Below are 27,893 nucleotides of genomic sequence, written 5' to 3'. Positions count from 1 at the left end.
GGTTGGCAACCAAGGGTGGCAGTGTTGGCCCCGCCTGCACCTGCACAGGTGTTGGTCTTTCCAATCAGTGGCAGTTCAAAGGACTCCCGGCACGACCATTCCTTGTCGGGTCATTGTATTGTACTGTATGTGTTTGGATTGGATTGGATTTGGATTTGCCTTTATTGGTCTCGCAGTGGAGAAAGGTTGAGCAGCAGATGGCTGCGCTTTATTTTCTTGACGTGCATTGCTGTTGCTTTGTTTGTCGTCACTTTTGGTCCAGGTTTTTTTCCGCGCTTCTTGACTTCACTCACTTTCATTTGACCGAGAAGACGGCGAGAATGGACACGCTTGATCATTGTCCTGTTTAGCAAGGAAAAGATTAAAAAGATCAAAACTTCCATATCGGAGCGCAGAGCGGGCAAAGTGGGTTGTACCATTTTATCGCATACGTTTATGTGTAAATAATAGCGATATTTTTAGACTTGTTTGTAGTTCTACGCTGGCGATTCATCATGCAAGTGAAATCACATTCAAGAATTAACCATCAGTGGAAAGACCCGGAAGTCCTTGCATGTTTCGTAAGGAAGCACCTACTCTTTCCCATAGTTTCATTGTATGGCTCATCAACTTAAAAACATTAATAATAAGAAGAAGACATTTTATTTCAAAAATAATACTACATTTAATTTATTTCAAAACTCTCAAGGACACTTTACAGTCACAGACAAGCATAGCGTATTTTTCGGATTATAAATGGCTCCGGATTATAGGTGGCACCAGGCAAAAAAAGCATCATTGCGAAGAAAAAAGCGTATATAGGTCGCACTGGAGGATAAGTCGCATTTTTGGGGGAAAATTTATTTGATAAAATGCAACAGCAAACAACATACGCACATGTCATCTTGAAAAGCAATTGAAAATAAATGAAAATAAAATGGAGAACATCAGGCTCCGTTTCACTTCTTTTTTTCCCAACGTAACAGCGCAGCTCTCGCCGTACGCAACTCCGATGGACACACCTCCTTTTTGGTAAGCCACAACAGTCTTTTATTCAGATAACACAAAGGACATGCTAACAAGTTAGAGAGGCGTTTGCGTGGCATGAAGCGGTAACACCAAGAAGGTCCTCCTGCAAAGCCGTTGCTATTCATCGCCTTGGCAACGACCTGGGCGTGGACTGCACCGTTGACAAACCTCTCCCAGCAGCACCCACGCGTGAACTCGTTCCTCCAACTGCGGCCACCTAGCTTTTGGAGCTTTTGGTCTTTGCTTCATTTCAGTAAGCGTCACCTCTGCTTTTCGCCAGTCCCTGACAAGTTCTTCGCTCACTCCAAACTTTCTTTCTGCTGCTCGATTGCCGTTTTCGGCTGCATATTTCGCTATGTGCAGCTTGTAAGCTCCAGAATATAACTATCTTTTCGGCGCCGGTTTTATTCAGCCCTTCTCGGTTGTGTTTATAAATAAGAGGCAGAAGTGACAGAAAAATCTGAGCCTGCAGAAACCGCGAGCGCAGGGACGACACCTGTTCTCGAAATGTGTAGGCTACTGTCTCTGCGCTCACAGATTTTGACGGCTCGCAGATGTTTCAACAGCACAATATCAGCACAGGCCGAGAGCGCGCTCTTGCGCTTTAATGTGAAAAAAAAAAGCATATATAAGTCGCACCCCCGACCAAACTATGACAAAAACTGCAATTTATAATCCGAAAAATACGGTAGATACAATCATAAATAAAATAGAATTAGTCGTAAGTAGGTTTGTGGTCAGGAAGAATTGTTGGATTTAATTATGAGGTTGGAGATTCCTCTGTAGTGAGTACAAGTGTGCACATCTGCCTTGTTCTTCAAAATGGCCACTTTGCCTCCATTCTTCAGGCTCAGATCTTGTAGAACAACAACAATTCAAACGGAGAAAATAATCAACATGAATTTCATATGAACACACTCGTGCTTAAAGTGGAGCTGGTTTTTTTACAGCCAGTTGTAAGAAGGTGAAAGGTCATTTTTTTTCAAGCTTCTTTTTATTTGGATCCAAAAAGAAAGTTTGAAAATGTGAAGGAATTTCATTGGTTTCGCTGTCTCGGCCGACATCGTCGAGTTTGCTCGGAGCGACGACAAAATGTCGACGGAAGACAACAAACAAAACTAAAGAAGGCAATCGACGAGAAGCTTTGGTTTCTTCAGCCGTCATCTGTACGAATTTGAAGGTGTCGGACGCTTTGCCTCCTATCCGAGAGGCTTCGTCAGCCAACTAAAGTCTGACTGGTCGTATCGGCCCTATTTATATCTCCCTAATGTCCAGACATGGCGGCGCCGGACACAGCTAGGATAGGTCCCTACTCTCGGGTTGGGGGGAGTAGGGACCTATCATAGCTGTGTCCGGCGGCGGTCCCAATGAGACGTGACACCAGGAAGTGACGTAGAAGGAAACGGAGGTGAGTCCAGTGGTGCGTTCACGTGCGCTCAGTTTCGTCGAGAACCCATTTTTCGGTTGTCAACCGAGGCATACAAAAAATGTTGGAGTTGAAAACCGAATTGTACGAGAACCGAGGCGTTTGAGGTTTCACCTCAATTGCATGAAATCTGGTGGAGGCGTTCTTACGCTGGGCAATGTCTTGATTTATTTGAAAGAGAGACATTCTCTTTGAGCTGGCCGTACACGATAACGTGCCAGGAAAAGAAAAGAAAAGAAGAGAAAACAAGACAAAGACAGCACTCAAGTTAGGCCAGGTGTCATTGAGGTCGCTAGCTCGCTGGCGAGATCCGTCCGTCACCACCGGGGCGGCAAATCCCTTTTGCAAACAAACGGGAACTCCTCCGTACACGGACCATCTACCCAAAATCCTGCCGGCGGAAATATCCGGACTTTACAAATCTGACCGGGACTCTTTCCACAACACATTTTCACTCACCGTCTCGGCTACCGACACACGAACCGGCATTACTGGGTTGACTCTGCCCAAAATTTCGGAAATCGTCTTCGGTGCCGTCGGTCCAGAGAAACTCGTCATCCTGGGACGGACACAAAGACCAAATGTAGTCTTAGAACCCGGAAAGGGAATCTGCCAAGCGCCGTTCCAGTCGGGTGTCCGATGCCTCGCCGGACAGACGGGCTTCCTACATCATCGCCAACTCGTAGTTTGGCGGGTCCTTAGCAATAAAAGACGCCAGTCGCATCTTCAATTCGGACTTTAAACTCGCTAGCTCGATAGATGAGCGTGGAATTTCACCAGGTTGATTTGCTCTCGCGGGCCGAATATAATGATGTGGCGGGCCAATTTTGGCCCCCGGGCCTTGACTTTGACACCTGTGATCAAATGGATTAGCCAGTTGGCTGAATCAAAAGAGCGCTCGCTAGCTTTTTCGCTTGCCCCCGTGGCGTCCGAATCAGGTCGTTTTCAAGTCCTTTTGATTGCTTTAGTTGGGATTTAGTTTTTTATTTAATCCCCCGTTCCTTAATAAGGACAAATTTTTTTTTTTTTTTCCAGGAGCCCCGAATGTTTTTTTTTAATACTTGGCGTTTTTAAATTTTAATTTTTTTTTAAGGGGCCGGTGTGCGTGCCGCGCCCGTTTCCCGGCCGGTTTCGGCCGTTCCCCAAAAGGTCCAATCCGTTTCCTGGACATGGCCCCCCCAGCCCAGAAGAAAAAAATTTTATGGGCCCTTCAAAAACCTTTGTCATATTTTTTTTTCCTATTAAAAGGAGTTTTCAAAATGATTTTTAAATTAATTTTTAAATTATAATAAAAGAAAGTTTTATTTGGATTTCATAAAAGAATTTATTAACGAAGCCGGCGCCCCCCAGTTGCCGTTTAAAAGAAAAAAAAACGATTTTTAGGATAGTCAGGTTAAAAACAATTTTTTTTTTGTACCAAAAAACAGGGAAAGCCTCCAAATACATCCCAAGTGCCCCCCTTCCCGTTATTTTGCCAACCAATAGCATTACCTTCCCCCCCCACGCCAAACAAAAAATAAATTATACACTCCCCCCCTTAATTCTCTCCCCACCCCCCGGGGTTCCCCAAGATCCATCAGCTCCCTATTAAAGTTTTTTTTTTTATTTTTGGAGAGGTTGAAGTTGCCGGGAACAATTTCTTAAAAAATTACTTTTTTTTTCAAACCCAAATTTTTTAACATTAAAACAATTCTTTAAAAAATTACTTTTTTTTTTAAACCCCAATTTTGGAAACAAGATAACAAATTTATTTTAAATACATAGATTGAAAAAAAATTCGCTTTTTTGTGGTAGCCCCAAAATCCAACTTTTAAGTAACATAAATTTCAGAGATTTTCGATAAAAAAAACGGGGGCATTTTTTCTTTTTTTTACGTGGAACCGGGCCAGACGCCCCAGGGAGGCAGCAGCTTGCCCTTTCCGAACACGGGGCCCCCGTCGTGTGGTTGGCCGCTTTAAAAAAAAAAAAAGTTCACCTTTTTGCTTAAAGTTTTAAAAACAGGTTTTTGCTTTAAAGTTTTAGTAGGGCAAAACAATTGTTGCTTTCTGGTTTTAGAAAAACAATAACGCCCCCCCCGGGGCCCCGCCAAATGCGGCGCGGGGGCCCGGGACGCCCCAGGGGCAGGGGGCGGCCCCCCCCCGACCGCCCAACCCCCGCGCGGCCGCCCCTCTTTGGGCTCATGGCCCGAGCCCCGGGGGCGCTCCCCCAACACTCAACCACCCTTTTTTTAAAATTCGAAATTAGCCGGCTGGCCATCTTGTTTTTTTGTAGGCCAAAAAAATCTTAACTATTTAAGTAATAATTTTTTTTTTTTACACAACCAAAGACAATTGGTGTTCCCTTCCCCCCCAAGGGAATGCTCGCGGGGCAAGGTCCCCGAGGACTCGGTCTGCGGGTCCCCGCCCCAGCCCCCCCCCAACATCTGGGCATTTGATTTCACAAAAAAATTTTAAAAGTTGGTTTTTTTTGGGCCTACCGAATTTAAGAAAAATTAAAAACTTTACGAAGAAGAACGCTACCGAAGAAAAGGCTACCGAAAAAAAAAACAGCAAAAAAAATGGACCTTGGGAAAAGCGGGCTGCCCCAAGGGGGCTGGGCCGTGGAGCCGTCCTTTACCTGCCGTAACGCGGTCCGCCACGCGCGGGGGCTTTCTACACGGGGGGGAGAAAAGCCTTCGCTTGAGTGTTCGAACGCGTAAAGAGAGAGGAAAGCAAAGCACGTGAAAGAGGGAGTGGAGGAGCCGGGCCGCCGGGCCCGGAGCACCCAAACAAGCAGTCTTGCCGGACGGACCCCAATTTTAATAGAATTTCAACACCACTTAAAAGTTGTTTTGGGCGGGCTACCGAAAAAAAATTCACTACAGGAAGGGGTGCCCCGTTCTAACCTGAGCGGGGTGGTGGGTCGCCAGACCGCAACCTCGCATGAATTCTACCAATATAAAATTTTTTTTGTCTTTTTTTTTTTTAATTTTTTTTTTTTTATTTTTTTATTAATTTTTTGTTGTTTTTTTTTTAATTTTTTTTATTTTTTTTAAATTTTTTTAAAAAAAAATTATTTGTCTTTTTTTTTTTTTTTTTTTATATATATTTTTTTTTTTTTGTGTGCTTTGTTATTTTTTTTTTAGTTTTATAAATCCTAGGTCTTTTAACCTTCATTCTTAATTAAAAATATTTCAGAAAAAAAAAAAATTAGGTTGGCTTCCCCGGGCACAAACATCCTTAAAACCTTTCTTTTTTGAAAAGTTTTTTTAATAAATTCTAATTTACCTCTGTTTTTTTTGTTTCGGTTAAAACCTTCAGACTTCAATCCCCCTCAAGTGACTTTTTGCACAAAGCCTTAAGTAAATTAAAAATGAAAAGGTTTCTTTTCCTCAAGGGAAGGTAATTTTAAAATAAGTTAATTTAAAAGAAAGATTTGAAGGGTTTCATAAGGGAAACGCCCCCCCCCTTTCCCCGGCCCAAACTTAATTCCCCACTATTATTCCAAAGATCTTTTTTTTCGAAAATCTTTGAAATTTAAGTTTTTAATTTTTGTATAGCTAACTTAATAAAAAAAAAATTAAAAAAAAACTTTCAACAAAGAGAAAAATCAAATTTTAATTGTGAAAATCTTAAAATCCTTAATAAAAACATACTTTTCCCTTTTGGAATTAACGGGAAGAGAAACCCAAAACTAAAAAAATGAAAGGACCAAGATGGGGTTTTGTACCAAAAAAAAAAAAAAAAGTTGGTTACGGGATTCCTACGGTTTATTAAGGCGTTCGCCAAAAGGTTAAGCGAGCCTTTTTTTTTTTCCCCCCCGTGTAACTCTGGGGGGAGAGAGGGGGGGTGGGGAATTTTTTTTTAAAAAAAACAGGAGATGAAACAAAAAATTTTTTTTTATTTTCTTTTTTTGTTAAAAAAAAAAAAAAAAAGACTTGCAAACTTTCCAAAAGGTAAACAATCCAAAAGAAACCCGGGTTTTTTTACAGCGAGTTGTAAGAAGGTGAAAGGTCATTTTTTTTCAAGCTTCTTTTTATTTGGATCCAAAAAGAAAGTTTGAAAATGTGAAGGAATTTCATTGGTTTCGCTGTCTCGGCCGACATCGTCGAGTTTGCTCGGAGCGACGACAAAATGTCGACGGAAGACAACAAACAAAACTAAAGAAGGCAATCGACGAGAAGCTTTGGTTTCTTCAGCCGTCATCTGTACGAATTTGAAGGTGTCGGACGTTTTGCCTCCTATCCGAGAGGCTTCGTCAGCCAACCAAAGTCTGACTGGTCGTATCGGCCCTATTTATATCTCCCTAATGTCCAGACATGGCGGCGCCGGACACAGCTAGGATAGGTCCCTACTCTCGGGTTGGGGGGAGTAGGGACCTATCATAGCTGTGTCCGGCGGCGGTCCCAATGAGACGTGACACCAGGAAGTGACGTAGAAGGAAACGGAGGTGAGTCCAGTGGTGCGTTCATGTGCGCTCAGTTTCGTCGAGAACCCATTTTTCGGTTGTCAACCGAGGCATACAAAAAATGTTGGAGTTGAAAACCGAATTGTACGAGAACCGAGGCGTTTGAGGTTTCACCTCAATTGCATGAAATCTGGTGGAGGCGTTCTTACGCTCTTGATTTATTTGAAAGAGAGACATTCTTTTTGAGCTGGCCGTACACGATAACGTGCCAGGAAAAGAAAAGAAGAGAAAACAAGACAAAGACAGCACTCAAGTTAGGCCAGGTGTCATTGAGGTCACTAGCTCGCTGGCGAGATCCGTCCGTCACCACCGGGGCGGCAAATCCCTTTTGCAAACAAACGGGAACTCCTCCGTACACGGACCATCTACCCAAAATCCTGCCGGCGGAAATATTCAGCCTTTACAAATCTGACCGGGACTCTTTCCACAACACATTTTCACTCACCGTCTCTGCTACCGACACACGAACCGGCATTACTGGGTTGACTCTGCCCAAAATTTCGGAAATCGTCTTCGGTGCCGTCGGTCCAGAGAAACTCGTCATCCTGGGACGGACACAAAGACCAAATGTAGTCTTAGAACCCGGAAAGGGAATCTGCCAAGCGCCGTTCCAGTCGGGTGTCCGATGCCTCGCCGGACAGACGGGCTTCCTACGTCATCGCCAACTCGTAGTTTGGCGGGTCCTTAGCAATAAAAGACGCCAGTCGCATCTTCAATTCGGACTTTAAACTCGCTATCTCGATAGATGAGCGTGGAATTTCACCAGGTTGATTTGCTCTCGCGGGCCGAATATAATGATGTGGCGGGCCAATTTTGGCCCCCGGGCCTTGACTTTGACACCTGTGATCAAATGGATTAGCCACTTGGCTGAATCAAAAGAGCGCTCGCTAGCTTTTTCGCTTGCCCCCGTGGCGTCCGAATCAGGTCGTTTTCAAGTCCTTTTGCACCAAGTCTCTCTTCAACATTTTGAACGGATTTCGACTTACAACCATTTTGACTTCCGACCGGTTGTTCGGACTGGAACCCGGTCGTAAGTTGGATGTTACCTCTATTGCTTATGTGTTTTTTTTACCCCAATGGCATCATTGAATCCAATCCAGACGACACCCGGTAACACCACAAGTATACTATTTTCCACGGCGCTGTGGAAGGACGCCAGATTCCCCTGGAGAATGTTGCAGACGCTCTGACGGGGGGAGAGCGGAGTGAGAAAATGGCTGCCAGAGATTTTTTGGGCCTGCAGATCAAAGTGCACCTCACCTCGGCGTCGGCGAAGGTCCTCGGGTCTTCTTGTAAGATGTAGCAATGGCAGTCCAGGCGAGTCCAACCCTTGGGACAGCCGTTGTCTGCCGCACAAAAGCAAACCCTTCAAGAAACAAAATGGTGGCATCAAAGACGTACCATTGAGGGTCCGACCTTTTTCTTGAACGACGACCTTGCACCACTGAAGAAGAAGAACAAAATGAGACGGCCGATTGCGCAAGGCCAAAAAGCGAGTCGGGGACTTACGGTTCCGGTCGCCAGGAGGCCGAGCCCCCAAAGGAGGAACAACGAGCGACGGGCCGACGCCATCTTGGAAGCCAAAAACTGGATGAGTTTCAAGCGTTGCCCCCCTCCCCCCTCTAGACCCCCAACGTGCCGATGGAGGCTGAACAATGAACGCTGCACTTACCTTTGCGCTGGAGATGCTGGGGGAGTTCCACGCATCCTTTTTATGCTCCACTTTGGAACTTGCGGAATGTCATTTCTTCGGTCAATCATGTCGACAATGTCGAGTGTTTCGCGTCACGCCCAAACACATCTGCAGAAACGACTTTGAGGGCAAAGACAAATCAGTGGCAGTTTTTTGTCACTTCAAACAATCCCTCAAACGATAGCGTTTGTCATCATAGGGGCGAGTCGCTAGCTTATGCGGTCGCTAGCTAACTCGTTTGTTAGCTAGCTCAGTCGCTAGCTAGTGCGGTTGCTTACGAGCGCAATAGATGACCATGTAATTTCACAAGTTTAATTTGCTTTTGCGGGCCAAATAAAGTGATGTGGCGGGCCAGATTTGGCCCCCGAGCCTTGACTTGGACACATCTAATATAAGGGATTAACCAGATAGCTGAATAGAAAGTGAGCTAGTTAGCTTGCTTGCTAGCTCACCGCATATTTTGTCGGTAGTGACTGACTGTGCGGAGCGAAAAAGGTTTTTGTTTTTCCTTGACGCACCTGAACACAGCACTTTGATGGACAGGTGGGACCTTTCCCATGCATTTCCTCCAAATTGGTGCAGGGCTCCTCCTGCCCCACCTGTTGGATGACGCTGCCCGATAAAATGTGTGAGAGAGGTGTGCCGATTTGGGCTTTGCTTCAGCCCAACCCCGCACATACTGTACTTCCAATTAACTTTTTTTTCTAGCGTGTGTGTGTGTGTGTGTGTGTGTGTGTGTGTGTGTGTGTGTGCGTAGTTCCCAAAAGTTGAATGTTGTTGAAATATATATGATGATCGTACAGTGATACCTCAGCTCACAAACTTCATTGCTTCCCAGAAAGTGTGTGTATTCCAAACATTAACATCCCATAGGAAACCATTACAAATGAGAATAATCCATTCTCAGGTCCCCATAAAACTAAATAAGCCTTAAAGGACAACCGACGTCTCCGGACAAGTTGTGTCCATAATTTGTAAAATGGCTTCAAATGACTTCTACTCAGCGTATTTTAAAAAGATTCCACCACATATAGCTCTAGTTTACGTTTTAAGACTCGCGCTGAATATTCCGGAAGTCTTGTTTTTGAGTTGGTGACGAGTCCGTACGTGACGTCACAGAAAGGACACATTGTAGTAGTCGTCACGTCATCACGTCAATGCATTTTGTGGTACTTTGTTTGCTCTGAAATCTTTGTGTTGATGGTGAAATTACAAGGAAAACACATAAATAACGCAATGGCAAATCTTTGTGTGTTGCACCGAGCATCTATTTGATATTTGCGTACAAAAATTCTCAGGGAAAAAAAATCTGTTGGTTTCCACAGAGCTTTGTTGCCATCTTCTGCCTCTTTTGGGTGCTACATTCCCCCCCCCACAGCTCCTCTATTTTGTTTTTCTACTTTGATTCCTTTCATCACTTTGCTGCTGTCAAACGTCCATTTCTCCACTGCGAGACTAACAAAGGCCAATCCATCCAAATCGTGAGACTTTAGCTTTATAGATGTATTTAAATAATGATAGTGAACAAGCACGATGACGGTCGTTTTTAACGGACTCGTTGTTATTCCCCTAAAGTTAAAGAAAGATGATGTACACGTGAACTTGATGGCGACATGATTGGATTCATTTTCACGAGTCCCGCAGTGGAGAATTTGGAGGAAGACGAAATTGAGACGTATTGAAAATGCTCTCGGAATATTTCTCATCCAACCGCCTCAGAGTTGTATCGTCGTAAGTAGCGGCAAATTTGATGTTGTCATTTGGAATTTTTCAACGCCGCAGGAGCCGGCGACCGATTGTGACGCAATTGGGCTCCATCGCAGGAAAAATATTCGACGTTGGCGACGGGGTGGCGGAAATCAGCCGCAAAAGCTACATTCTCTTCTAGCTGCCTTTTGCGTACGCTGATGACATTTGCCAGTTCAAAAGTCGTTTAGAGTTACGACTAAAAAGGCAGGCTAACCTGTTGCGATTGATTATGAGGATTATTATTGATTGAATGCAGTGCACACGTTCAGGTCGGAAAGTGTGTCGTTGGCAGATAAGTTGAGCGGGCGCCGGTGTCAGTCGGAGATTCGGGCGGCATCAGAGGTGACCTTGCGAGCCAGCTTCTTTCGCAATTGGGAGAAGGAGATTCTCCAGAAGGGAAGAACTCCCGCGCATCCCTACCGGGGTGACCGCAGATGACGGATGTCCCGCGCACAAACAAGAGACTGAGGGTCAATCAACGACAAAAGGCGAGCATGAGGACCATTCATCCATTCGTGCAGATCGCCGCGGTGTTTGCCGACCGCGCCGACTCGCGCTAAAGCGTCGGAGAAGGCTGTCTGTCCTCCACCCGTGCAAATGTGGCGGCACGTGAGCCGCGGATGCGTGTGATCGGCGGCGGAAGGAGCCGTGCTCGTCGCGCTACATTTTCAAGGCGAACGGCGCGCGCACGACGTTGGCCTCGGGATTCGAAAGCAGCCATTGACAAATGCCACTCTGCAAATTGATACAATACATTGATGCGAAACGGGTGCCGTTTTCCACGCAAACGCATTCCCAGTTGGCAAATTGAGACTTTTCATGTCTCAACAAGGGGGGGGGGGGGGGGGGGGTGACGGTAACTAGCTCAAATCCCCATTCCCGACATTTTCACTTTTAGTCGTGAGTTGGCTACAAGTCGTTCCCCAAGAAAGTTTGCGCCCTCCAGAAACGCAGACTCACTAAGCACTCACTTTTACTAACCAACTAACATCTAACGATGATTTGCTGCCATTTTTTGGTGAGAGAATGCACGACAGAGCCTTCGTGATGAGACCGACTTGGCGAGGGAAAGGAACGCCCAGCAAATGCGCCACGCGCAGAATGAAAACATCCTGTCGACATGCGACCTGCCTCGAGTCTGAAGAGGAGGACGTGGGACGCGCCGGTGCGTTCGCCGAGCAGCCACGATTGGCGAGGACATTGTTCGTCGCGGAGATTCCCGGACGGAGCCGCGTCGACAAATCCCACCCTTTTCCCAGTCGCCCGCTCATCCGCACCCTGGCGATAAATGCTGCAAACAAATTCGTCCCCCCTCGTCGTCCTGGCGATCGCCAGGTGAAGATTTGACTCTTGCGGCGAATGCCATGACTTTAATTAGAGATGCTTTCCATTGTGATTGTTTTATTTTGTGATTTTCTCTTCTTTTTCTATTCCCCTACACCGATGTTAAATATGGGGCAATTGGCTATACCGACATCTTTTTCTTGGACGATCTGACACGTCATATCCCGCCCACCTTGACATGACGTCACATCCTGTCCGCCTTTTGTAAACACGTCTCTCTCCGTCCCTCCTCACGACGTCCCCGCCGTCTACAAGATGACAAGAAGTTATTGTGTTCAACACCTGGCTTCCTGCTGGTTTTCCCATCCCACTTGGAACACCCTGAAGAGCCACGAACCGGGGACAACAATCACGTTCCGAGAAGAAATCATCTTTCTGTTCCTCATCTCGATGACTGCTGATTGACGATTTCAACCAATTGAAGCGAAGAACATGACCCGGGAGAAGAACAACAACTTTGATGCAACAGATTCCTTGTAAGCTTTGGCAGCTTCATCGTCAGAACCGGTTGCCTCATCACGACGAATGACACTATGAATCCCTGCACGACGACGCTTCAAGTTCTCCAACCGTCTGTGGCTCGAAATCATCAATGGATGACAAACTTCCAGGTTTGACCCAATTCATCGTCACTTGTGTTCTGTTTGATGGCTTTTTGCATCACGTGTCTGAAGGAGCTCTGGGTTGTCCGTCCATCTTGGAAGTTGTGATATTGCAACAGATGCAGGCAGACACACCAGAAACTTCATTCATAGCTGGTTCCCTTGCTTGTCTTTTCTGTTTGAATTGTACAGATGGCTTGTGCGGGTTCTTTGTGGAGCTTGATTGATGGGATATTTTAACCTTGCAGTCTACACACATTTTCTCACCTTTTCACTTTTGTTTTTTCTTTGTCGTGCTATCAAGCTCTGTTGTCTCCCTTTCCCGAAAAAAAAACTGGACACTTGTACTGTAAATATGGGTTGATGCAATACATATGTCAATATGCCTTTCTTGAAACTTGCACTATGTAGAGTTTTTTTAATGAAACGATTTTGCACATTTACAGTCTACATCTCAGTCTGTTGCCATGTTTATTTTACTCTGCTTAGAATATCTTATCCTTCCCCCCCCCCTCCCCACCCCACCCCCTTTCACATTGTTGCTGTGGACCGCAACTTCCCCCATTGCGGGGCGAATAAAGGTTTTGTGATTCATGTGCTCACAGTGTGTTTGTGTTTCTCCAACCCCTCGTCGTCCTTCTCCTCACTGCTGCGTGTGTCTGTAATTCTCCCTCCCTCATCCACCAGGAGCCAGCTCTCCCTCTTGTTGTCAATTGCATGAAATCCGGTGGAGGCATTTCTACGCTGAGCAATTTCTTGCAATGTCTTGATTTATTTGAAAGAGAGAGATTCTCTTTGAGCTGGCCGTTCATGATAACGTGCCAGGAAAAGAAAACAAGACAGCACTCAAGTTAGGCCAGGTGTCATTGAGCTAGCTCGCTGGCGAGATGGGCGCAGCTCCGTCCGTCACCACCGGGGCAGCAAATCCCTTTTGCAAAGAAACGGGAACTTCTGCGTACACGGGTCATCTGACCAAAATCCTGCCGGTGGGAATATTCGGCCTTTACAAATCTGAACGGGACTCTTTCCACAACACATTTTCACTCACCTTGTGCACTAAAGACACACGAACCGGCGTTATCGGGTTGTCCAAACGCAAAATTTCGGAAATCGTCTTCGGTGCCGTCGGTCCAGAGGAACTCGTTATCCTGGGACAGACACAAAGACCAAATGTGGTCTTAGAAAGCGGAAAGGAAATCTGCCAAGCGCCGTTCCAGGCGGGTGTCCGAGGCCTCACCGGACGGGCGGGCTTTCTACGTCATCGCCAACTCGTAGTTTGGCGGGTCCTTAGCAATAAAAGACGCCAGTCGCATCTTCAATTCGGACTTTAAACTCGCTAGCTCGATAGATGAGCGTGGAATTTCACCAGGTTGATTTGCTCTCGCGGGCCGAATATAATGATGTGGCGGGCCAATTTTGGCCCCCGGTCCTTGACTTTGACACCTGTGATCAAATGGATTAGCCACTTGGCTGAATCAAAAGAGCGCTAGCTAGCTTTTTCGCTTGCCCCCGTGGTGTCCGAATCAGGTCGTTTTCAAGTCCTTTTGCACCAAGTCTCTCTTCAACATTTTGAATGGATTTCGACTTACAACCATTTTGACTTCCGACCGGTCGTTCGGACTGGAACCCGGTCGTAAGTTGGATGTTACCTCTATTGCTTATGTGTTTTTTTACCCCAATGGCATCATGGAATCCAATCCAGACGACACCCGGTAACACCACAAGTATACTATTTTCCACGGCGCTGTGGAAGGACGCCAGATTCCCCTGGAGAATGTTGCAGACGCTCTGACGGGGGGAGAGCGGAGTGAGAAAATGGCTGCCAGAGATTTTTGGCCTGCAGATCAAAGTGCGCCTCACCTCGGCGTCGGCGAAGTTCATCCGGTCTTCTTGGAAGATGTAGCAATGTTGGTCCAGGCGAGTCCAACCCTCGGGACAGCCGTTGTCTGCCGCACAAAAGCAAACCCTTCAAGAAACAAAATGGTGGCATCCAAGACGTACCATTGAGGGTCCGACCTTTTTCTTGAACGACGACCTTGCACCACTGAAGAAGAAGAAGAACAAAATGAGACGGCGGATTGCGCAAGGCCAAAAAGCGAGTCGGGAACTTACGGTTCCGGTCGCCAGTAGGCCGAGCCCCCAAAGGAGGAACAACGAGAGATGGGCCGACGCCATCTTGGAAGCCAAAAACTGGATGAGTTTCAAGCGTTGCCCCCCCTCTAGACCCCCAACGTGCCGATGGAGGCTGAACAATGAACGCTCCACTTGCCTTTGCGCTGGTTATGCTTGGGGGTTTTGACGCCTCCTTTTTATGCTCCACTTTGGAACTTGTGGAATGTCATTTCTTCTGTCAATCATGTCGACAATGTCGAGTGTTTCGCGTCACGCCCAAACACATATGGAGAAACGACTTTTTTTGTTTTTTGTCACTTAAACATTCCCTCAAACAATTGCGTTTGTCTTCATAGGGGCAAGGCGCGGTCGCGAGCGAAATCCTTTGCTAGCTAGCGCGGCCGTTATCTTATGCATTCGCTAGCTAGCTTGGTTGCTAGCTAGTGCGCTTGCTAGCTAGCGCGATAGATGACCATGTAATATCCCACATTTGATTTGCTTTCACGGGCCAAATAGAGTGATGTGGCGGGCCAGATGTGGCCCCCGGGCCTTGACTTTGACATCTGTTATATAAAGGATGAGCCAGATAGCTGAATAGTGAGTGAACTAGTTAGCTTGCTTGCTAGGTTGAAAACAAGCTTGTTATATCGATATCGTTTATATTGATAATACTGCTTATTACGACACTATTTTCATTTCCCGTGCACATTTCTAGTCTTTTTATGTATGATTACTTGCGTTTAGTACGATTCGTGGTTTTTACGATAATCCGGTTACTACGGTGCTCTTTTTCATCTCTCGCCGGCCATTTTGCTATGTTTATATCGATACAAAAGATATTTAAGATGAATGGATATTTGCTTAGGGGTTTCTATACAGTCCCACCATTATCGAAATCTGTATCGGTCGTGCCATTGGTCGACTTGGTCATGTGACCTGGTCACGTGACTTGGTCACGTGGCTTGATCACGTGCACGTGACCGGCTCCCGTGTAGCAGACGACGCCAGCTCGTGTGTAGCAGACGAGATTGAAGTGTTTGTGTTAAAAGGTAAAAATGGGAAGCAGAAGAAGATGGATGACTTTTTTCAATGGTATACATAATACAGTAAGAGCGTTTCGCCGGTTTTTGTTAATGCAGTTTGGCGCAGGACGGATATATCGACAGTACGGTTAGATCGACATTTTTTCTAAGTCCCCAGAATATCGATATAACGAGACTTTACTGTACATATCACCGTCGTCATGATCTGGTTGGCGACCAACGGGTGGCGCTGTCGGCCCCGCCTGCACCTGCACAGGGGCCGGTCGTTTCCAATCAGTCGCACTCAAAAGGACACCCGGCGCGACCATTCGGTGTCGGCTAAGTGTTAAATGTCATTGTATGCCGTTGGATGCAATTGTAATTGTATGCATTGTGTGCAGTGCACGTGTTTGTTTAATCTTGGCGGACTTTTGCTACTTTGTATTTTTTCCATTCAGATGATTTTGATGTTTTCCATTTTGTTCCTGCTGACCTTATTTGAATACAATTTCTCAAAGACAACCTCCTGCCTCCTTTTTGGGGGCCGCGCCCACCATCACCACCTTGCATAACGTGACAGCTCTTTCATTGATTTTTTTTTTCTTTTGATATTTCCATGATGACAGGTGAGGCACTGCCTCACCCGTCTCCCCTGAATGCACGTCACTGCTGTACTTTCAAGTAACTTTTTTTTTTTTTACATGTGTGTGAGTGTGCGTTTGTGTGTAGTTCCCAAACGTTGAATGTTGTCGAAATATATACGATGATCGTACACGGTCTAACAGGTTTTTGCATCCATAAAATTCAAAGTTAGTCATTCCTGGCTCAACACAATCTCATTTATCTGTTGTAACGTGTCATATGTTGTCTTTGTTGATGAAAGTTTCTTCAGCCGTCATCTGTACTTCTTTCAAGGTGTCTCATCCAAGAAGCTTTGTCAGCAAACTAAAGTTTGGCTGGTAGCTCTGGCCCTATACATCCGACTTACGACCACCCGTACTTAAAACCCCGACCTCCTATTTTAAAAAAGTTAATTCTACGCCTGGCACCGCAACGCGCTAGCAGGCAGACAACGCGTACGACAATTTTGGCCAGCCAGCCAGCACGTCACTCTCGCACAGCAATCGACCGCGTGATGGCACCAGAGGGGGTTGTTTGCCAGTCAGCCTCCAAGTCGCTCTTCGACATTTTGAATGGATTTCGACTTACAACCACTTTGACTTACAACCGTTTGGTCAGAACAGAACTCGGTCGTAAGTCAGATGTTACCGTATTTATATACAGTGAGACCTCAACTTACGAACTTAATTGGTTCCCAGACAGAGTGTGTAAGGCGAAAAGTATGTATCTCAAAAAAGAAATTCCCATAGAAAACCATTAACATGGGAATAATCTGTTCCCGGGTTTCCATAAAATATACTTTTCAACTAAATAAGCCTTAAAACTACACACAACATACCTTATTGTATGTATAATAAATGTGCTATTGTATTTTAATAAAAGAAATACACTGCATTCCTCATAAAGTCACTTTATTTACATTTGTGATGGTCATTGATGGCTTGATGGAATGGCGTTGGAGGTCGAAGGTCAAAGGGAATTGCTTTTTGGAAAGAGGCGCATTACATGAGGACTGTAATTAAAGAATAGGGCCGATACGACCAGTCAGACTTTAGTTCGCTGACGAAGCCTCTTGGATAGGAGGCGAAACGTCCGAAACCTTCAAAATTGTACAGATGACGGCTGAAGAAACCTTCTCATTGATGTAATTAAAGAAATAAAATCAAGTTTTATTGACCTTTTTGATGGTCGTTGATGGCTTATGGAAGGAGGACTGTTGGTAAGTTAACCTCTGGTGCTGTTCGGTCGTGTGCTTCCGCCCAAGATCACTCCGCCAGCCGTGGTGAGTGTGTATTATGAAAATAGTGCTTATTATAAGGTTTAATTTTCAGAAATTTGACGTTTGTAAGATAAGGTGTTTGTAAGTTGAGGTCTCACTGTATCCCTACTGTCCAGAGGTGGCGGTGCCAAACCTCTGCTATGATAGGTCCCTGCACTAAGGTTGGCGGGAGCAGAAGACTATTCTCTGAGGCAACACTGATTACTTCTATTGTTCTGACTGATTATGGCACCGATTGCCCCATTTGCCCTGGTATCACTCATCCGCATAACTAAGCCTATGTGGTCTAAGAAGTGTGTTGTAAGCACGATCCAAATGAAACCTCAGCCCACCACTCCGATTTAGCCAAGGGTTTTGCTGTTTGATGAAAGTAGCTTCTTTGACTGCCCTTTCAAAGCATCTATTTTCTTTCGCCAAGATTTTCACCTCGTTGTCGTCAAATGAGTGCTTGCTAGCTTTTAGGTGCATATCTACTGTCGATTGAGGCCTACTAGTATTATCCCTGCCATGTTGATAAAGTCTTTTTTTGACATGAAGATAGCTCGTGTGAGAGAAGAGGATGCACAAAACCGGGATAGATGGAGGACATCGATTCACTGTGGCGACCCCTGAAGGGAAAAGCCCAAAGGAGAAGAAGTTGATTGTCTTTTTTGGAGAATTTGTTGAGTCTCCCCAATGTACTGTATTGCTCTTGACGATCAAACGACATGGCTTTGTTTTTCATTTGGCAGCCTATCTTTTGGATGCACTCAACACGTATGCTCGCTCTTTGTCTCAGTTCCTGACAGGTGCAGCAGAGGTCGCCGATGAGCTGATTCTGCCATTCGGATCGCTTGCAGGAAGGAAAACAACCCTCGGGGAGCAGCTTTTCACGCCTTTGTGTTTCATACTAGTGATGGGAATTTCGGCTCTTTTCAGACAACCCGTTCTTTTGGCTCGGCTCACTAAAACGATCGGATCTTTTGGCTCCTAAATGGTTGCTCCGTTTTTTGTTTTTTGTTGTTGTTGTTGCTTGAAACGACTACCAAAAATCATGTAAAATGATGTGGAAAACGAATTACTCATATAAAAAAAAATACACTCTATCAACTATTTTTATTTATATGGCTTGATTTACATGTGCACAGAGAGCATCCACTAACTTCCACTTCCCTTGTGGTTACTCTGTTCTGATGATCAGCTGTCACTCATTTGCTTTTCATATTAATAATGCTATCATACAGACGAGTACAAAATATCATAACAGCATAATGTAATAACATTTGTCCACCTGTCTACCCTAACTCCCCCCGCCTTCTCCTCACTGTTGCCTGCGTCTGTCATTCTCCCCTCCCTCCTCTACAACGGATATCGAGCAATCACGTGCGGCTTTAACCGAAGACCGGGGGCGGGGAATAAAAGACAAAAAAAGTGGGCTGCCACTTCCGGCTCCTTGTTAAGAACCGCCTCTCTTTGTTCACTTCAGGGAGCCGGCTCGAAGAACCGGCCCGTTTGTGAACAACACATTGCTACAATCAATAACCCAGTGGTTATATAAGCTGTGGGAAATTCCCCACAGGTTAAGAACCACTGCCGAATAACCGTTTTTTTTTTTTTTTTGTAGATTGGGTGTCGCGAGATAGATTAATACCAAGATAAAATGTGCCCCGCTCCAATATGTTGTGCCTTCTTGTAGGTACGCTACAGTCGGCTCTATTCCACCGCGATTGTTTCTGTCCAGTGAAGCGAGCGCACTCTGTACTCGCAGTCGTATTTCATTGCATTTTTGTGAAGTACGTCATGGTTTTTGGTGGGATTTTCCACACTATGCATCTTGTGACGTATGACACACCTTTCCCTCCATGCTGGTTCTTGAAATTTCCCAAGACGACAATGAGAAACGGGGAAATAAATGGATTGAAGTTGGCGCTCACACTACAGTTTATAAAGGTGAGGAAGTGTCATTTTTATAACTCATACAAGTGGTAGAATATATGTTTTTCTCCATAACTGCCAAATTTCAAGCATAAAGAAGCATTAGCAGCTATATTTCTAGAGCTGGCAATTTTCTTTCCGAGTATTCAGTGACAGCCATTTTGGATTTGGTACGAAAATCTGATGGTTGATATTTACTTATTTATATTTTAAATCTTTTCTCATGTTTTCTGTTCTTGTTTAGAATTTCAAAGGCTTTCTAATGGTACCTTAATCGTTAAGATCTGCCAAAAATGAACGTTACGATAGTATGAAGTGTAATAAAGAACTCTGCCACAGACTTTCATCAGAATCAGAATCATCTTTATTGCCAAGTATGTAGAACACACAAGGAATTTGTTTCCGGTAGAACACGCTGCACTAGTATCGTCGTCAAAAAAACTGCTAAGTTCCATTTTGGCTACTGTGGAAAGAGTTCAAAGAGTTAATGGCTTGGGGGAAGAAGCTGTTTAAATGTCTGCTGGTTTTGGTGCGCATGGATCGGTAGCGCCTGCCTGAGGGGAGTAGCTGGAAAAGGTGGTGGGCAGGGTGCGGAGGGTCCAGTAGGATTTTCCGCGCCCTGTTTCAACTGTGTCATTACAGGCAGAAAATCCCCTCATATTTCCAAAATTCCATTATTTCCTTATTATTTGTCATAGAACAATAATCTAGACATGATTTGAAAGCCATTTCAATGCACTTTATTATGCTCTTATAAAATGTGTGAATTATGATTGCAACATGATGTCACATCCCTACTTCTTGCCTCCACCTTGTTCGGTCACACAACGGGAGTAACAAACGTGAATACGGCGACTACAACAAACCCGTCGCTTTCATTTCCATGAATTGTCTCTATTTTATCTTCTAAATCTTTTAATATGAGCCGATGTTTGATCTAAGACAACAGGGCGTCCATTTTGGAGATGCGTTCGCGGTCCATCGAAGAAAAGAATCTCGCGGCATTCTCTCACACTCCGAATCACCTTGATTGGCGCAGTACGCAGAACAGACGGGGGAGGAATTTGTCTGCGGTAGTAAAGGTGTGCTTCCATTGGAAACAGAGGACTGCGGTTCTTTCTTCAAGAAGCCCGGAAGTGACAACAATCCAACGTAATGTCAAGAAAAGTAAAGCACAGCCAACTGCTGGTCAACTGTGGGATAGCAGTTACAGACAAACGTATCAACAGCATTTACAATCGGTAATATATCAACACTATATTTTCAATTTAGAAAAAAGCAAGTGCGATGTCATATGCCTCACTTTTCTCCTCTCATCTAAGTCAAACAGAAATGACAACGAGGAAAACGGACAGGTGACGCTTTACTTTGAAAGAGCGGCGGAAGTGTTGGAGTCATTTTGGCTTGTCTACTAGGCAGTCGTCCCGCGCGCATCCGGCGGGCGGAAATGGAGCCCGCAAATCGATCACCCTGAACAATTGTATTTTTTTTTTTCATCGTCCGCTCTTCAGGTAATCAATGACACGTGACGTTCATCTTTTCATGTTTGTCAAATCATTTGAAAGGTGAAATTGGCACGTGATCAGCTCACTGCTCTCGTCTCGGCGATGGTGTGTGTCTTATCGATCGAATAACACAGCAAGGCAACCTCCATGATTCTCAACGCGGGCTCAATTCATTGCGTTCAATTCAACATAGAATAACCTCGATCATTAATAATAGTAATAATAGAAATAATATATTGTAAATGTCTCCACTGTGAGACTAATAAAGGCATATCCAATCCAATCCAATAATAATCATAAATAATAATAATAAAATAATAATTATTATTATTCTAATAGTAATAGTAAAAGTAATAAAAAAAGTAAAAGTAATAGTGAGGCTAATAGCCGATAACTAACAAGATTAGTACATGAAATGTATTATTATTATTATTATTATAGATATTTAATAAAGAATAAGAAATTTTGACAATAGTATAAAAATAATAACTGATAATTAAAAATAAATAATAACTCATTATTAATGAGTAATGATGAATCAATAATAAAAGTAATAATAGCCAATAACCAGCAATAATAGTAAATGAAATGTATTATTATGATAAATATTGAATAAACAATAAGAAACGTTGACAATAATAATGTAAAACAATAAATAAATAATAACACGTTATTAATAAGTAATGATGAATCAATAATAAAAGTAATAATAAGGATAATAGCCGATAACAACAATAATAGTCAAATGAAATGTATGATTATGTATTATTATTATAATTATAATTGTTATGGGCTATTACGCTAAGAGGCAAAGTGTGTTTGCGTGCGTCCGTGTCAACAGCATGTTGGCCAGGAAGGGTTTGGTGCCGGACGGCTTCCACTTGGGCCGTCTAGCGGAAGAGCGCCCGCACGCCAAGCCCAAGCGCCCCAGATGCCAGCGGCCGCGCTTCATCACCAAGACGGGTTCTTGCAACGTGGCGCACAAGAACATCCGCGAGCAGGTCAGCGCGGCGCGGCGCGGCACACAACCGCTGCCCGTCCTTTCGCCACCTTGGCTATTAGCAATATGGCGAGCTAGCTAGTTGAGTCAGGAAACATAGTAGCTATCTATCTAGCTAGCTAGCTATTAGCTAGCTTTGTAGCATTTTGAGTTATTCCGGGTTGAGTGAACGCAGGCCCCTGTGGCTGCCGCTGCTCACCCACAGAAAAACTGATCCTGTGACTGTAAAGTGACCTTGAGAGTTTTGAAAGGCACTTATGGCTGGCTAGCTAGCTAGCTAGCTAGCTATTGGCTACATCTATCTATTTGAGTCAGGAAACATAATAGCTATCTATCTATCTAGCTAGCTATTTGCTACCTATTAGCAAGCTAGTTAGCTTGTAAATGAAATGTCTGCTTGCGATTGGCTGGTCAGGGTCGCTTCCTCCAGGACGTGTTCACCACCATGGTGGACCTGAAATGGCAACACTCGCTCCTGATCTTCACGTCGGCCTTCTTGTGCTCGTGGATGTTGTTTGCGATGGTCTGGTGGTTGCTGGCCTTCGCCCACGGGGACCTCCGACCTCGGCGAGATGGCGCCGGGACGCCCCAGATGGCGGCGACCGTTCCCTGCGTTACCGCCATCAACTCCTTCGCCTCCGCCTTCCTCTTTTCCATCGAAGTCCAGGTTGGACCTTTTGGCCTTTTCTCGACGCCTCCATTAGCGCCGTTAGCATCCTCAGCGTATTCCTTCGAGTGACGCGTCGTTTGCGAACGAGCCGGCCGGTTCTTAGAGCCGGATCGCTCAAGTGAACCAAGAGAGCCGCTTCCTAACAAGGAGCCGGAAATGGGAGCCGACTTTGTTTGTCCTCGATTCCCCGCCCCCGGTCTTCGGTTAACGGCAAAACTGGCCCGTCCGTCCGTCCGTCCAGGTGACCATCGGCTTCGGCGGCCGCATGGTGACGGAAGAGTGCCCGTCGGCCATCGTGGTTCTGATCGTTCAGAACATCCTGGGCCTGATCATCAACGCGGTGATGCTAGGCTGCGTCTTCATGAAAACGGCGCAGGCTAACCGACGGGCCGAGACGCTCATCTTCTCCCGCAACGCCGTGGTGGCGCCCCGCAATGGCCGCCCCACCTTCATGTTCAGGGTGGGCGACCTACGCAAGAGCATGATCATCTCGGCCACCGTGCAGCTCCAGGTCAGTCCTTTTGCTCATTCCATAGCTAGCTAGCTCGCTAGCTATGTGCCAGCAGCCAACGCAACGGGTATATATTCCTCACGAGCACCATGATGAATTAGCTATCTAGCTAGCTATCTTTTAGTTATTTATTAGCTAGCTAGCTTTCTATTAGCTGTCTCTTTGCTAGCTAGCTTTCTATTTGACTTACATCCGGGTTGAGTGAAGGCCCAGCTAGCTATCTGTTAGCTATCTATTAGCTAGCTAGCTTTCTATCCGAGTTAGTTCCGGGTTGAGTCAAGGCCTGGCTAGCTATCTGTTAGCTATCTATTAGCCAGCTAGCTTTCTATCCGAGTTACTTCCGGATTGAAGCAAATGGATTATTCTTATGTTCTTAACTAATTAGCTTGCAGCTTCTTTCACCTAGTTTGCTAGCTAAAATATGTTACTTCCGGGTTGAGTGAACGCTGGCGTGTGTGGCTGCCGCTGCTCACCCGCAGAAAAAAAACATCCCGTGACTGTAAAGTCTCCTTGAGAGTTTTGAAATGAAATGTATTATTATTATTATTATTATTGGTGATTGGTAAAAGTCATTAGCATCCAAATGCTAATGTAGCATTCGGCCCCGCGAAGGAAGCTATTGACAGGCTGTGACTTTCTGGGGGGCGGGGCCTTGTGGGGCGTCAGGTGATCCGTCGCACGGTGACGTCGGAGGGCGAAGTGATCCCGCTGAGCCAGCTGGACATCCAAGTGGAGAACCCGCTGAGGAGCAACGGCGTCTTCCTGCTGTCGCCGCTCATCGTTAGCCACACGCTGGAGAGGGGAAGTCCGCTCTACGACCTTTCGGCTCACTCGCTGACCTCCGCCGACCTCGAGGTCATCGTCATCCTGGAAGGTCCGTCAACATTCACTTCCTAGCCCTTCGTGTTGGGGGCGGGGCTCAAAGGGGAAATCGCCATGCATCGTCAACCCAACAACATGATTGTATCGATTAGCTAGCTAGCTAGCTAGCTGGCTATCTGTTAGCTATCTATCCAGCTAGCTAGCTTTCTATTAGCTAGCTGGCTGGCTATCTATTAGCTATCTATTGGTGAGCTAGTTGGCTAGCTAGCTTATAATAATAATAATAATAATAATAATAATAATAAATACATTTAATTTATAAGCGCCTTTCAAAATTCTCAAGGTTACTTGACAGTCAAAGGATAAGTTTTTTTCTGTGGGTGAGCAGCGACAGCCACACGCACCAGCGTTCACTCAACCTGAAAGTAACTCAAATAGATAGAAAGCTAGCGAGCTAGCCAATAGATAGGTAATAGTTAGCTAGGTAGCTAGGTAGCCAGCCATCTATATAGCTATATAGCTAATAGCTAGCTAGATGGCCCGCGAGGGACCTAGTTAGCAAATAGCTAGCGAGATAGCTCATTTTGCCAGGAGTCATCAAATGTATTATGACTATTATTCTTAAAAGTCTGAAGAAAATGGAGTGGCGGTGAGCGTTAGCGGTGGCTACGTTTGGTCAACGGTTGGCGTTGCGTTCAGGCGTGGTGGAGACGACGGGAATCAGCATGCAGGCCAGGACGTCGTACACCCCCGACGAGATCCTGTGGGGGCGCCGCTTCGTGTCCATCGTCAGCGAGGAGGACGGCCGCTACTGCGTCGACTACTCCAAGTTCGGCAACACGCTGGCCGTGCGCATGTCGCCGCTCAGCGCCAAACAACTGGAACGGGCGCGCGGGATCCGGGACTCCGACGGCCGGCCGCAGGGCTGGGGTTTGGCGCGGGCCGGGTTCCGGCGAGGGGGGAGGGCCTGCCGCGGCGCCGCCTCCCCATCTTGGTATGACCCCGCCTTGGAGGAGGCGGAGCCTGGTTCCGCCCGAGAGGAGGCGGAGCCCGTCCCGCTCCAGGCCATCGGCCGCCGGACGCCTGAATGAGACGCTTTCTCTTACGGGCGCCGACGGTGGGAGATCGGTGCCCACCCATCGGGGGGTGGGCACCGGTTTAATGTGTGTGTATGTGTTTGGTTGTTTGTTTGTCCTCACTTGTCAAAAATGTCCTCACTACCAATGGTCTAAAATCATAGTGGTCCTCACAAACATAGCCATACAAACTCACATGCATACGCATGTGTGTGTGCGTGTGTGTGTGCATGTGAGTTTGTATGGCTATTTTTGTGAGGACCACATGCATCCGCGTGTCTGTGCGTGCATGCATGCCTGTGTGTGTGTGTGTTCATAAGTCCTCACTTGTCAAAAATGTCCTCATTACGTTTAGTATAAAATAGTGGTCCTCACAAAAGTAGTCATACAAACCCACACGCACATGCGTTGGCGTGTGTGTTTGTGCACGCATGTGCGACTTTGTGTGTGTCACTTGTGAAAAATGTCCTCACGTTTTGTATAAATAGTGGTCCTCACAAAAGCAGTCATACAAACGCGCACACACACACGCGCGGCGTGGATGCGATTGGACGTGAGACGATAGAGACAACCTTTTTTTCTTTTTTAATAACAAGCGGCCTGAGGTCAGGTGACCTCACAGACCGCAAACCGTCGCATCGAGCAGCCAACCAATCAGCACCGGCGACAATCCGGGCGGGGCCGCCCGTAGCGCAGCGCCGGAGTTGCGCAGGTTGTTGTCGCCGCAGCGGTAGGAAAAGGGCGACGTGGCCGCAAACATCTGAGACGGACGCCAGTTCTGGCAGTCCTTGTAGCGGATGCACCGCCGCAGCGTCTTGCCGCCTACCTTGGACGCAGAGCGTCAGGCGGGCGTCCTCGTACGTGCACTCGTGGACGTTCTCGCAGTCCGAGCACTTGTAGCGGCGGAGAGCGCCACCTGTAGCGCCATCGGGTCACTTTGCCCAACCGGATTCATCATCATCATCATCAAAAAAAATCGGAAAAAATCATTGGCACCGCCCTACCCACTCTCGAGGACTTAGCAGTTTTTTTGACAACGATACTAGTGCAGCGTGTTCTACCGGAAACAAATTCCTTGTGTGTCCTACATACTTGGCAATAAAGATGATTCTGATTCTGATTCATCATCATCATCATCATCATCATCATCATACATTGGATTTCTAAGCGCCTTTCAAAACTCTCAAGGTCACTTTACAGTCACAGGGTCAATTTTTCTGTGGGGTGAGCAGCGGCAGTCACACGCGCCAGCGTTCACTCAACCCACTCATAGACAGCTAACTAGCCAGCTAATAGATATCTAAATAAAATGGCCGGATAAATAGATTTTCATTGATTTATTCTTCCACAAATGTTCCGACTCGTTGAAGATTGGTTGAAGTTATTTCATGAAATGAATAACATGTCTTGAAGATACAGTCAAATTTTGGTGTTTGAATGTCTCAGTTCGTCACCACTTTGGTTTTCCGCCAAAAATTTGGGGGTTTTCAAAAGAAAAAAGCAGACTGAACGGATTAACAATTTTTACATTGATTAAAATGGCAAATGCTGTTTCGGTTTTTGAACAATTCGGCTTTCAAGCAAGCAAAAATTTTGGGGTTTTGGAAAGAAAAAAGCAGACTGAACGGATTAACAATTTTTACATTGATTGAAATGGAAAATGCTGTTTCGGTTTCTAGTCGCTCTCTCCCCTGGACATCTGGTCCAAACCATCTCAGTCTGACTTTCTCTCCAAAGCCTCTCCTACGAGTTGTCCTTCCCTACAATAAATAGAAGACAATGATTAATAGAAACAAGAAATAAAGCGACACAGAAAATGCCATTTTAAATTGAAGGTGGGAAGAGGATCCATGTTGGCAACGTTGGCAGGAAGTGAGTTCCAGAGTTTGGGGGCAGAGCAGCTGAAAGCTCTGTCCCCCGTCGTGCTGAGACGGGCACGGGGGAGCACAGAGAGTTGGAGGGAGGAAGAGGATCTGAAGGAAATTTGAAGAAGGGCAGATAGGTATGGGGGCACACAAGGTTATGGATAGCTTGAATTGTATGAAGAAGCATTTTCAAGTTGATTCTGTTTTCAGTTGGATTGTAGATTTGAGCGGGAGCCAGTGGAGCTCTTGGAGGGCGGGGGTGATGTGGTGAAAGGATGAGGTTCTGCTGAAGAATTCTGGACCACTTGAAGTTTGCGGAGAGGTTTCTGAGGGACACCAAACACAAGTGAATTGCAATCGTCAATCCGGGAGGTGACAAGACTATGAACGAGGATAGCAGTGGTGCGAGGGCTGAGAGACGGGCCAAGACCGTTCATATTGCGGAGGTGGAAGTACGCAGATTGGCTTAAGTTATTTAGATGAGAGGTGAACGATAGCGGGCTGTCGCGTCATCTACTTTTCCCCGTTCGGATGTTTTGACATTTTGGCTGATGGAGATGTTGAAGCCGTGAAAAAAAAAAGTTTGTGGTTTTACGTTGATTGAAACAGCACCACTCTGCCACTTAGTGGACAATCCTTGAATTGCACCTCCTTAAAAATATGAATTCCATGGCGTTTGTGCATTTTTTTCCACTTTTTAAAATCCTGCGGGCCTGATCAAACCTGCTTGGGGGCGGGTCCGGCCCGCGGGCCATATGTTTGACACCGCTGGTTTAAACTATTAAAGAAGTCGCTCACAGTCGCTTTCCTTGTTTTAACTGTGTCACATTACAGGCAGAAAATTCCCTCATCAAAATTAAAAATGCCATTCTTTCCTTATTATTTGTCATAATCTAGACATCATTTGAATGCTATTCAAATGCACTTTCATGTGCTATAAGAAAACGTGTGATGAATTGTTGAAACATTTTGTCACATGAAGTGAAAACAAGTATCGTTGCCAAGTGTTTTTGATGGATGCAAAAACCTGTGAGAGCGTGTTCCATCATCCTTTCTTTCAACAACATTCAACGTGTGGGAACGACACACACACACACACACACAAACATACACGTGAAAACAAAAGTTAATTGGAAGCCAAAATGGGCACTCTCTCTCTCACACTTTCTTTTATCGGCTAGCGTCGTCAAACAGGAGCAGCAGGAGGAGCCCTGCCAGAACTTGCGTG

General features: G+C 45.7%; 3 protein-coding genes across 6 annotated transcripts in view; 1 reads left to right on the top strand and 2 right to left on the bottom strand.

Annotated features, from left to right (window-relative positions):
• kcnj11l (potassium inwardly rectifying channel subfamily J member 11, like) overlaps positions 1-26,852 on the top strand; it is a 46,791-nt gene extending 19,939 nt beyond the window's left edge. The window contains exons 2-9 of one of the 4 annotated variants that reach the window (XM_088996380.1): positions 19,169-19,231; positions 20,320-20,457; positions 20,547-20,727; positions 21,563-21,722; positions 22,137-22,388; positions 22,633-22,902; positions 23,569-23,776; positions 24,424-26,852. In XM_088996380.1, coding sequence (XP_088852506.1) covers positions 21,564-21,722; positions 22,137-22,388; positions 22,633-22,902; positions 23,569-23,776; positions 24,424-24,815 — 1,281 coding nt within the window. In that variant the 5' untranslated portion in view covers positions 19,169-19,231; positions 20,320-20,457; positions 20,547-20,727; position 21,563 and the 3' untranslated portion in view covers positions 24,816-26,852. Of the gene's footprint in view, positions 1-19,168; positions 19,232-20,303; positions 20,458-20,538; positions 20,728-21,562; positions 21,723-22,136; positions 22,389-22,632; positions 22,903-23,568; positions 23,777-24,423 lie in introns of those variants that run through there. The other 3 variants (XM_088996377.1, XM_088996379.1, XM_088996378.1) reach the window with 3 other exon arrangements.
• Positions 6,834-11,066, bottom strand: LOC148897326 (lectin-like). Its single transcript, XM_088996386.1, has 7 exons — positions 8,553-11,066; positions 8,390-8,452; positions 8,297-8,324; positions 8,141-8,226; positions 7,953-8,066; positions 7,326-7,425; positions 6,834-7,257 (listed from the first exon to the last, which is right to left on the bottom strand). Exons 2-7 carry the CDS (start codon positions 8,450-8,452, stop codon positions 7,184-7,186), a joined length of 465 nt encoding a protein of 154 aa, XP_088852512.1. The 5' UTR covers positions 8,553-11,066; the 3' UTR covers positions 6,834-7,183.
• LOC148897325 (galactose-specific lectin nattectin-like) lies at positions 11,071-16,282 on the bottom strand. The gene is made up of 6 exons (XM_088996387.1): positions 14,381-16,282; positions 14,285-14,312; positions 14,129-14,214; positions 13,943-14,056; positions 13,317-13,416; positions 11,071-13,248 (listed from the first exon to the last, which is right to left on the bottom strand). Exons 1-6 carry the CDS (start codon positions 14,441-14,443, stop codon positions 13,175-13,177), a joined length of 465 nt encoding a protein of 154 aa, XP_088852513.1. The 5' UTR covers positions 14,444-16,282; the 3' UTR covers positions 11,071-13,174.
• Positions 26,853-27,893: the final 1,041 nt, after the last annotated feature.

This window comes from Hippocampus bargibanti, linkage group LG05, assembly GCF_051943395.1.
Source record: "Hippocampus bargibanti isolate YZ-2025 linkage group LG05, ASM5194339v1, whole genome shotgun sequence".
Taxonomy (NCBI): domain Eukaryota; kingdom Metazoa; phylum Chordata; class Actinopteri; order Syngnathiformes; family Syngnathidae; genus Hippocampus; species Hippocampus bargibanti.
Note: the sequence above shows the minus strand (reverse complement) of the source record. Positions and strands in the feature narration are given on the sequence as shown.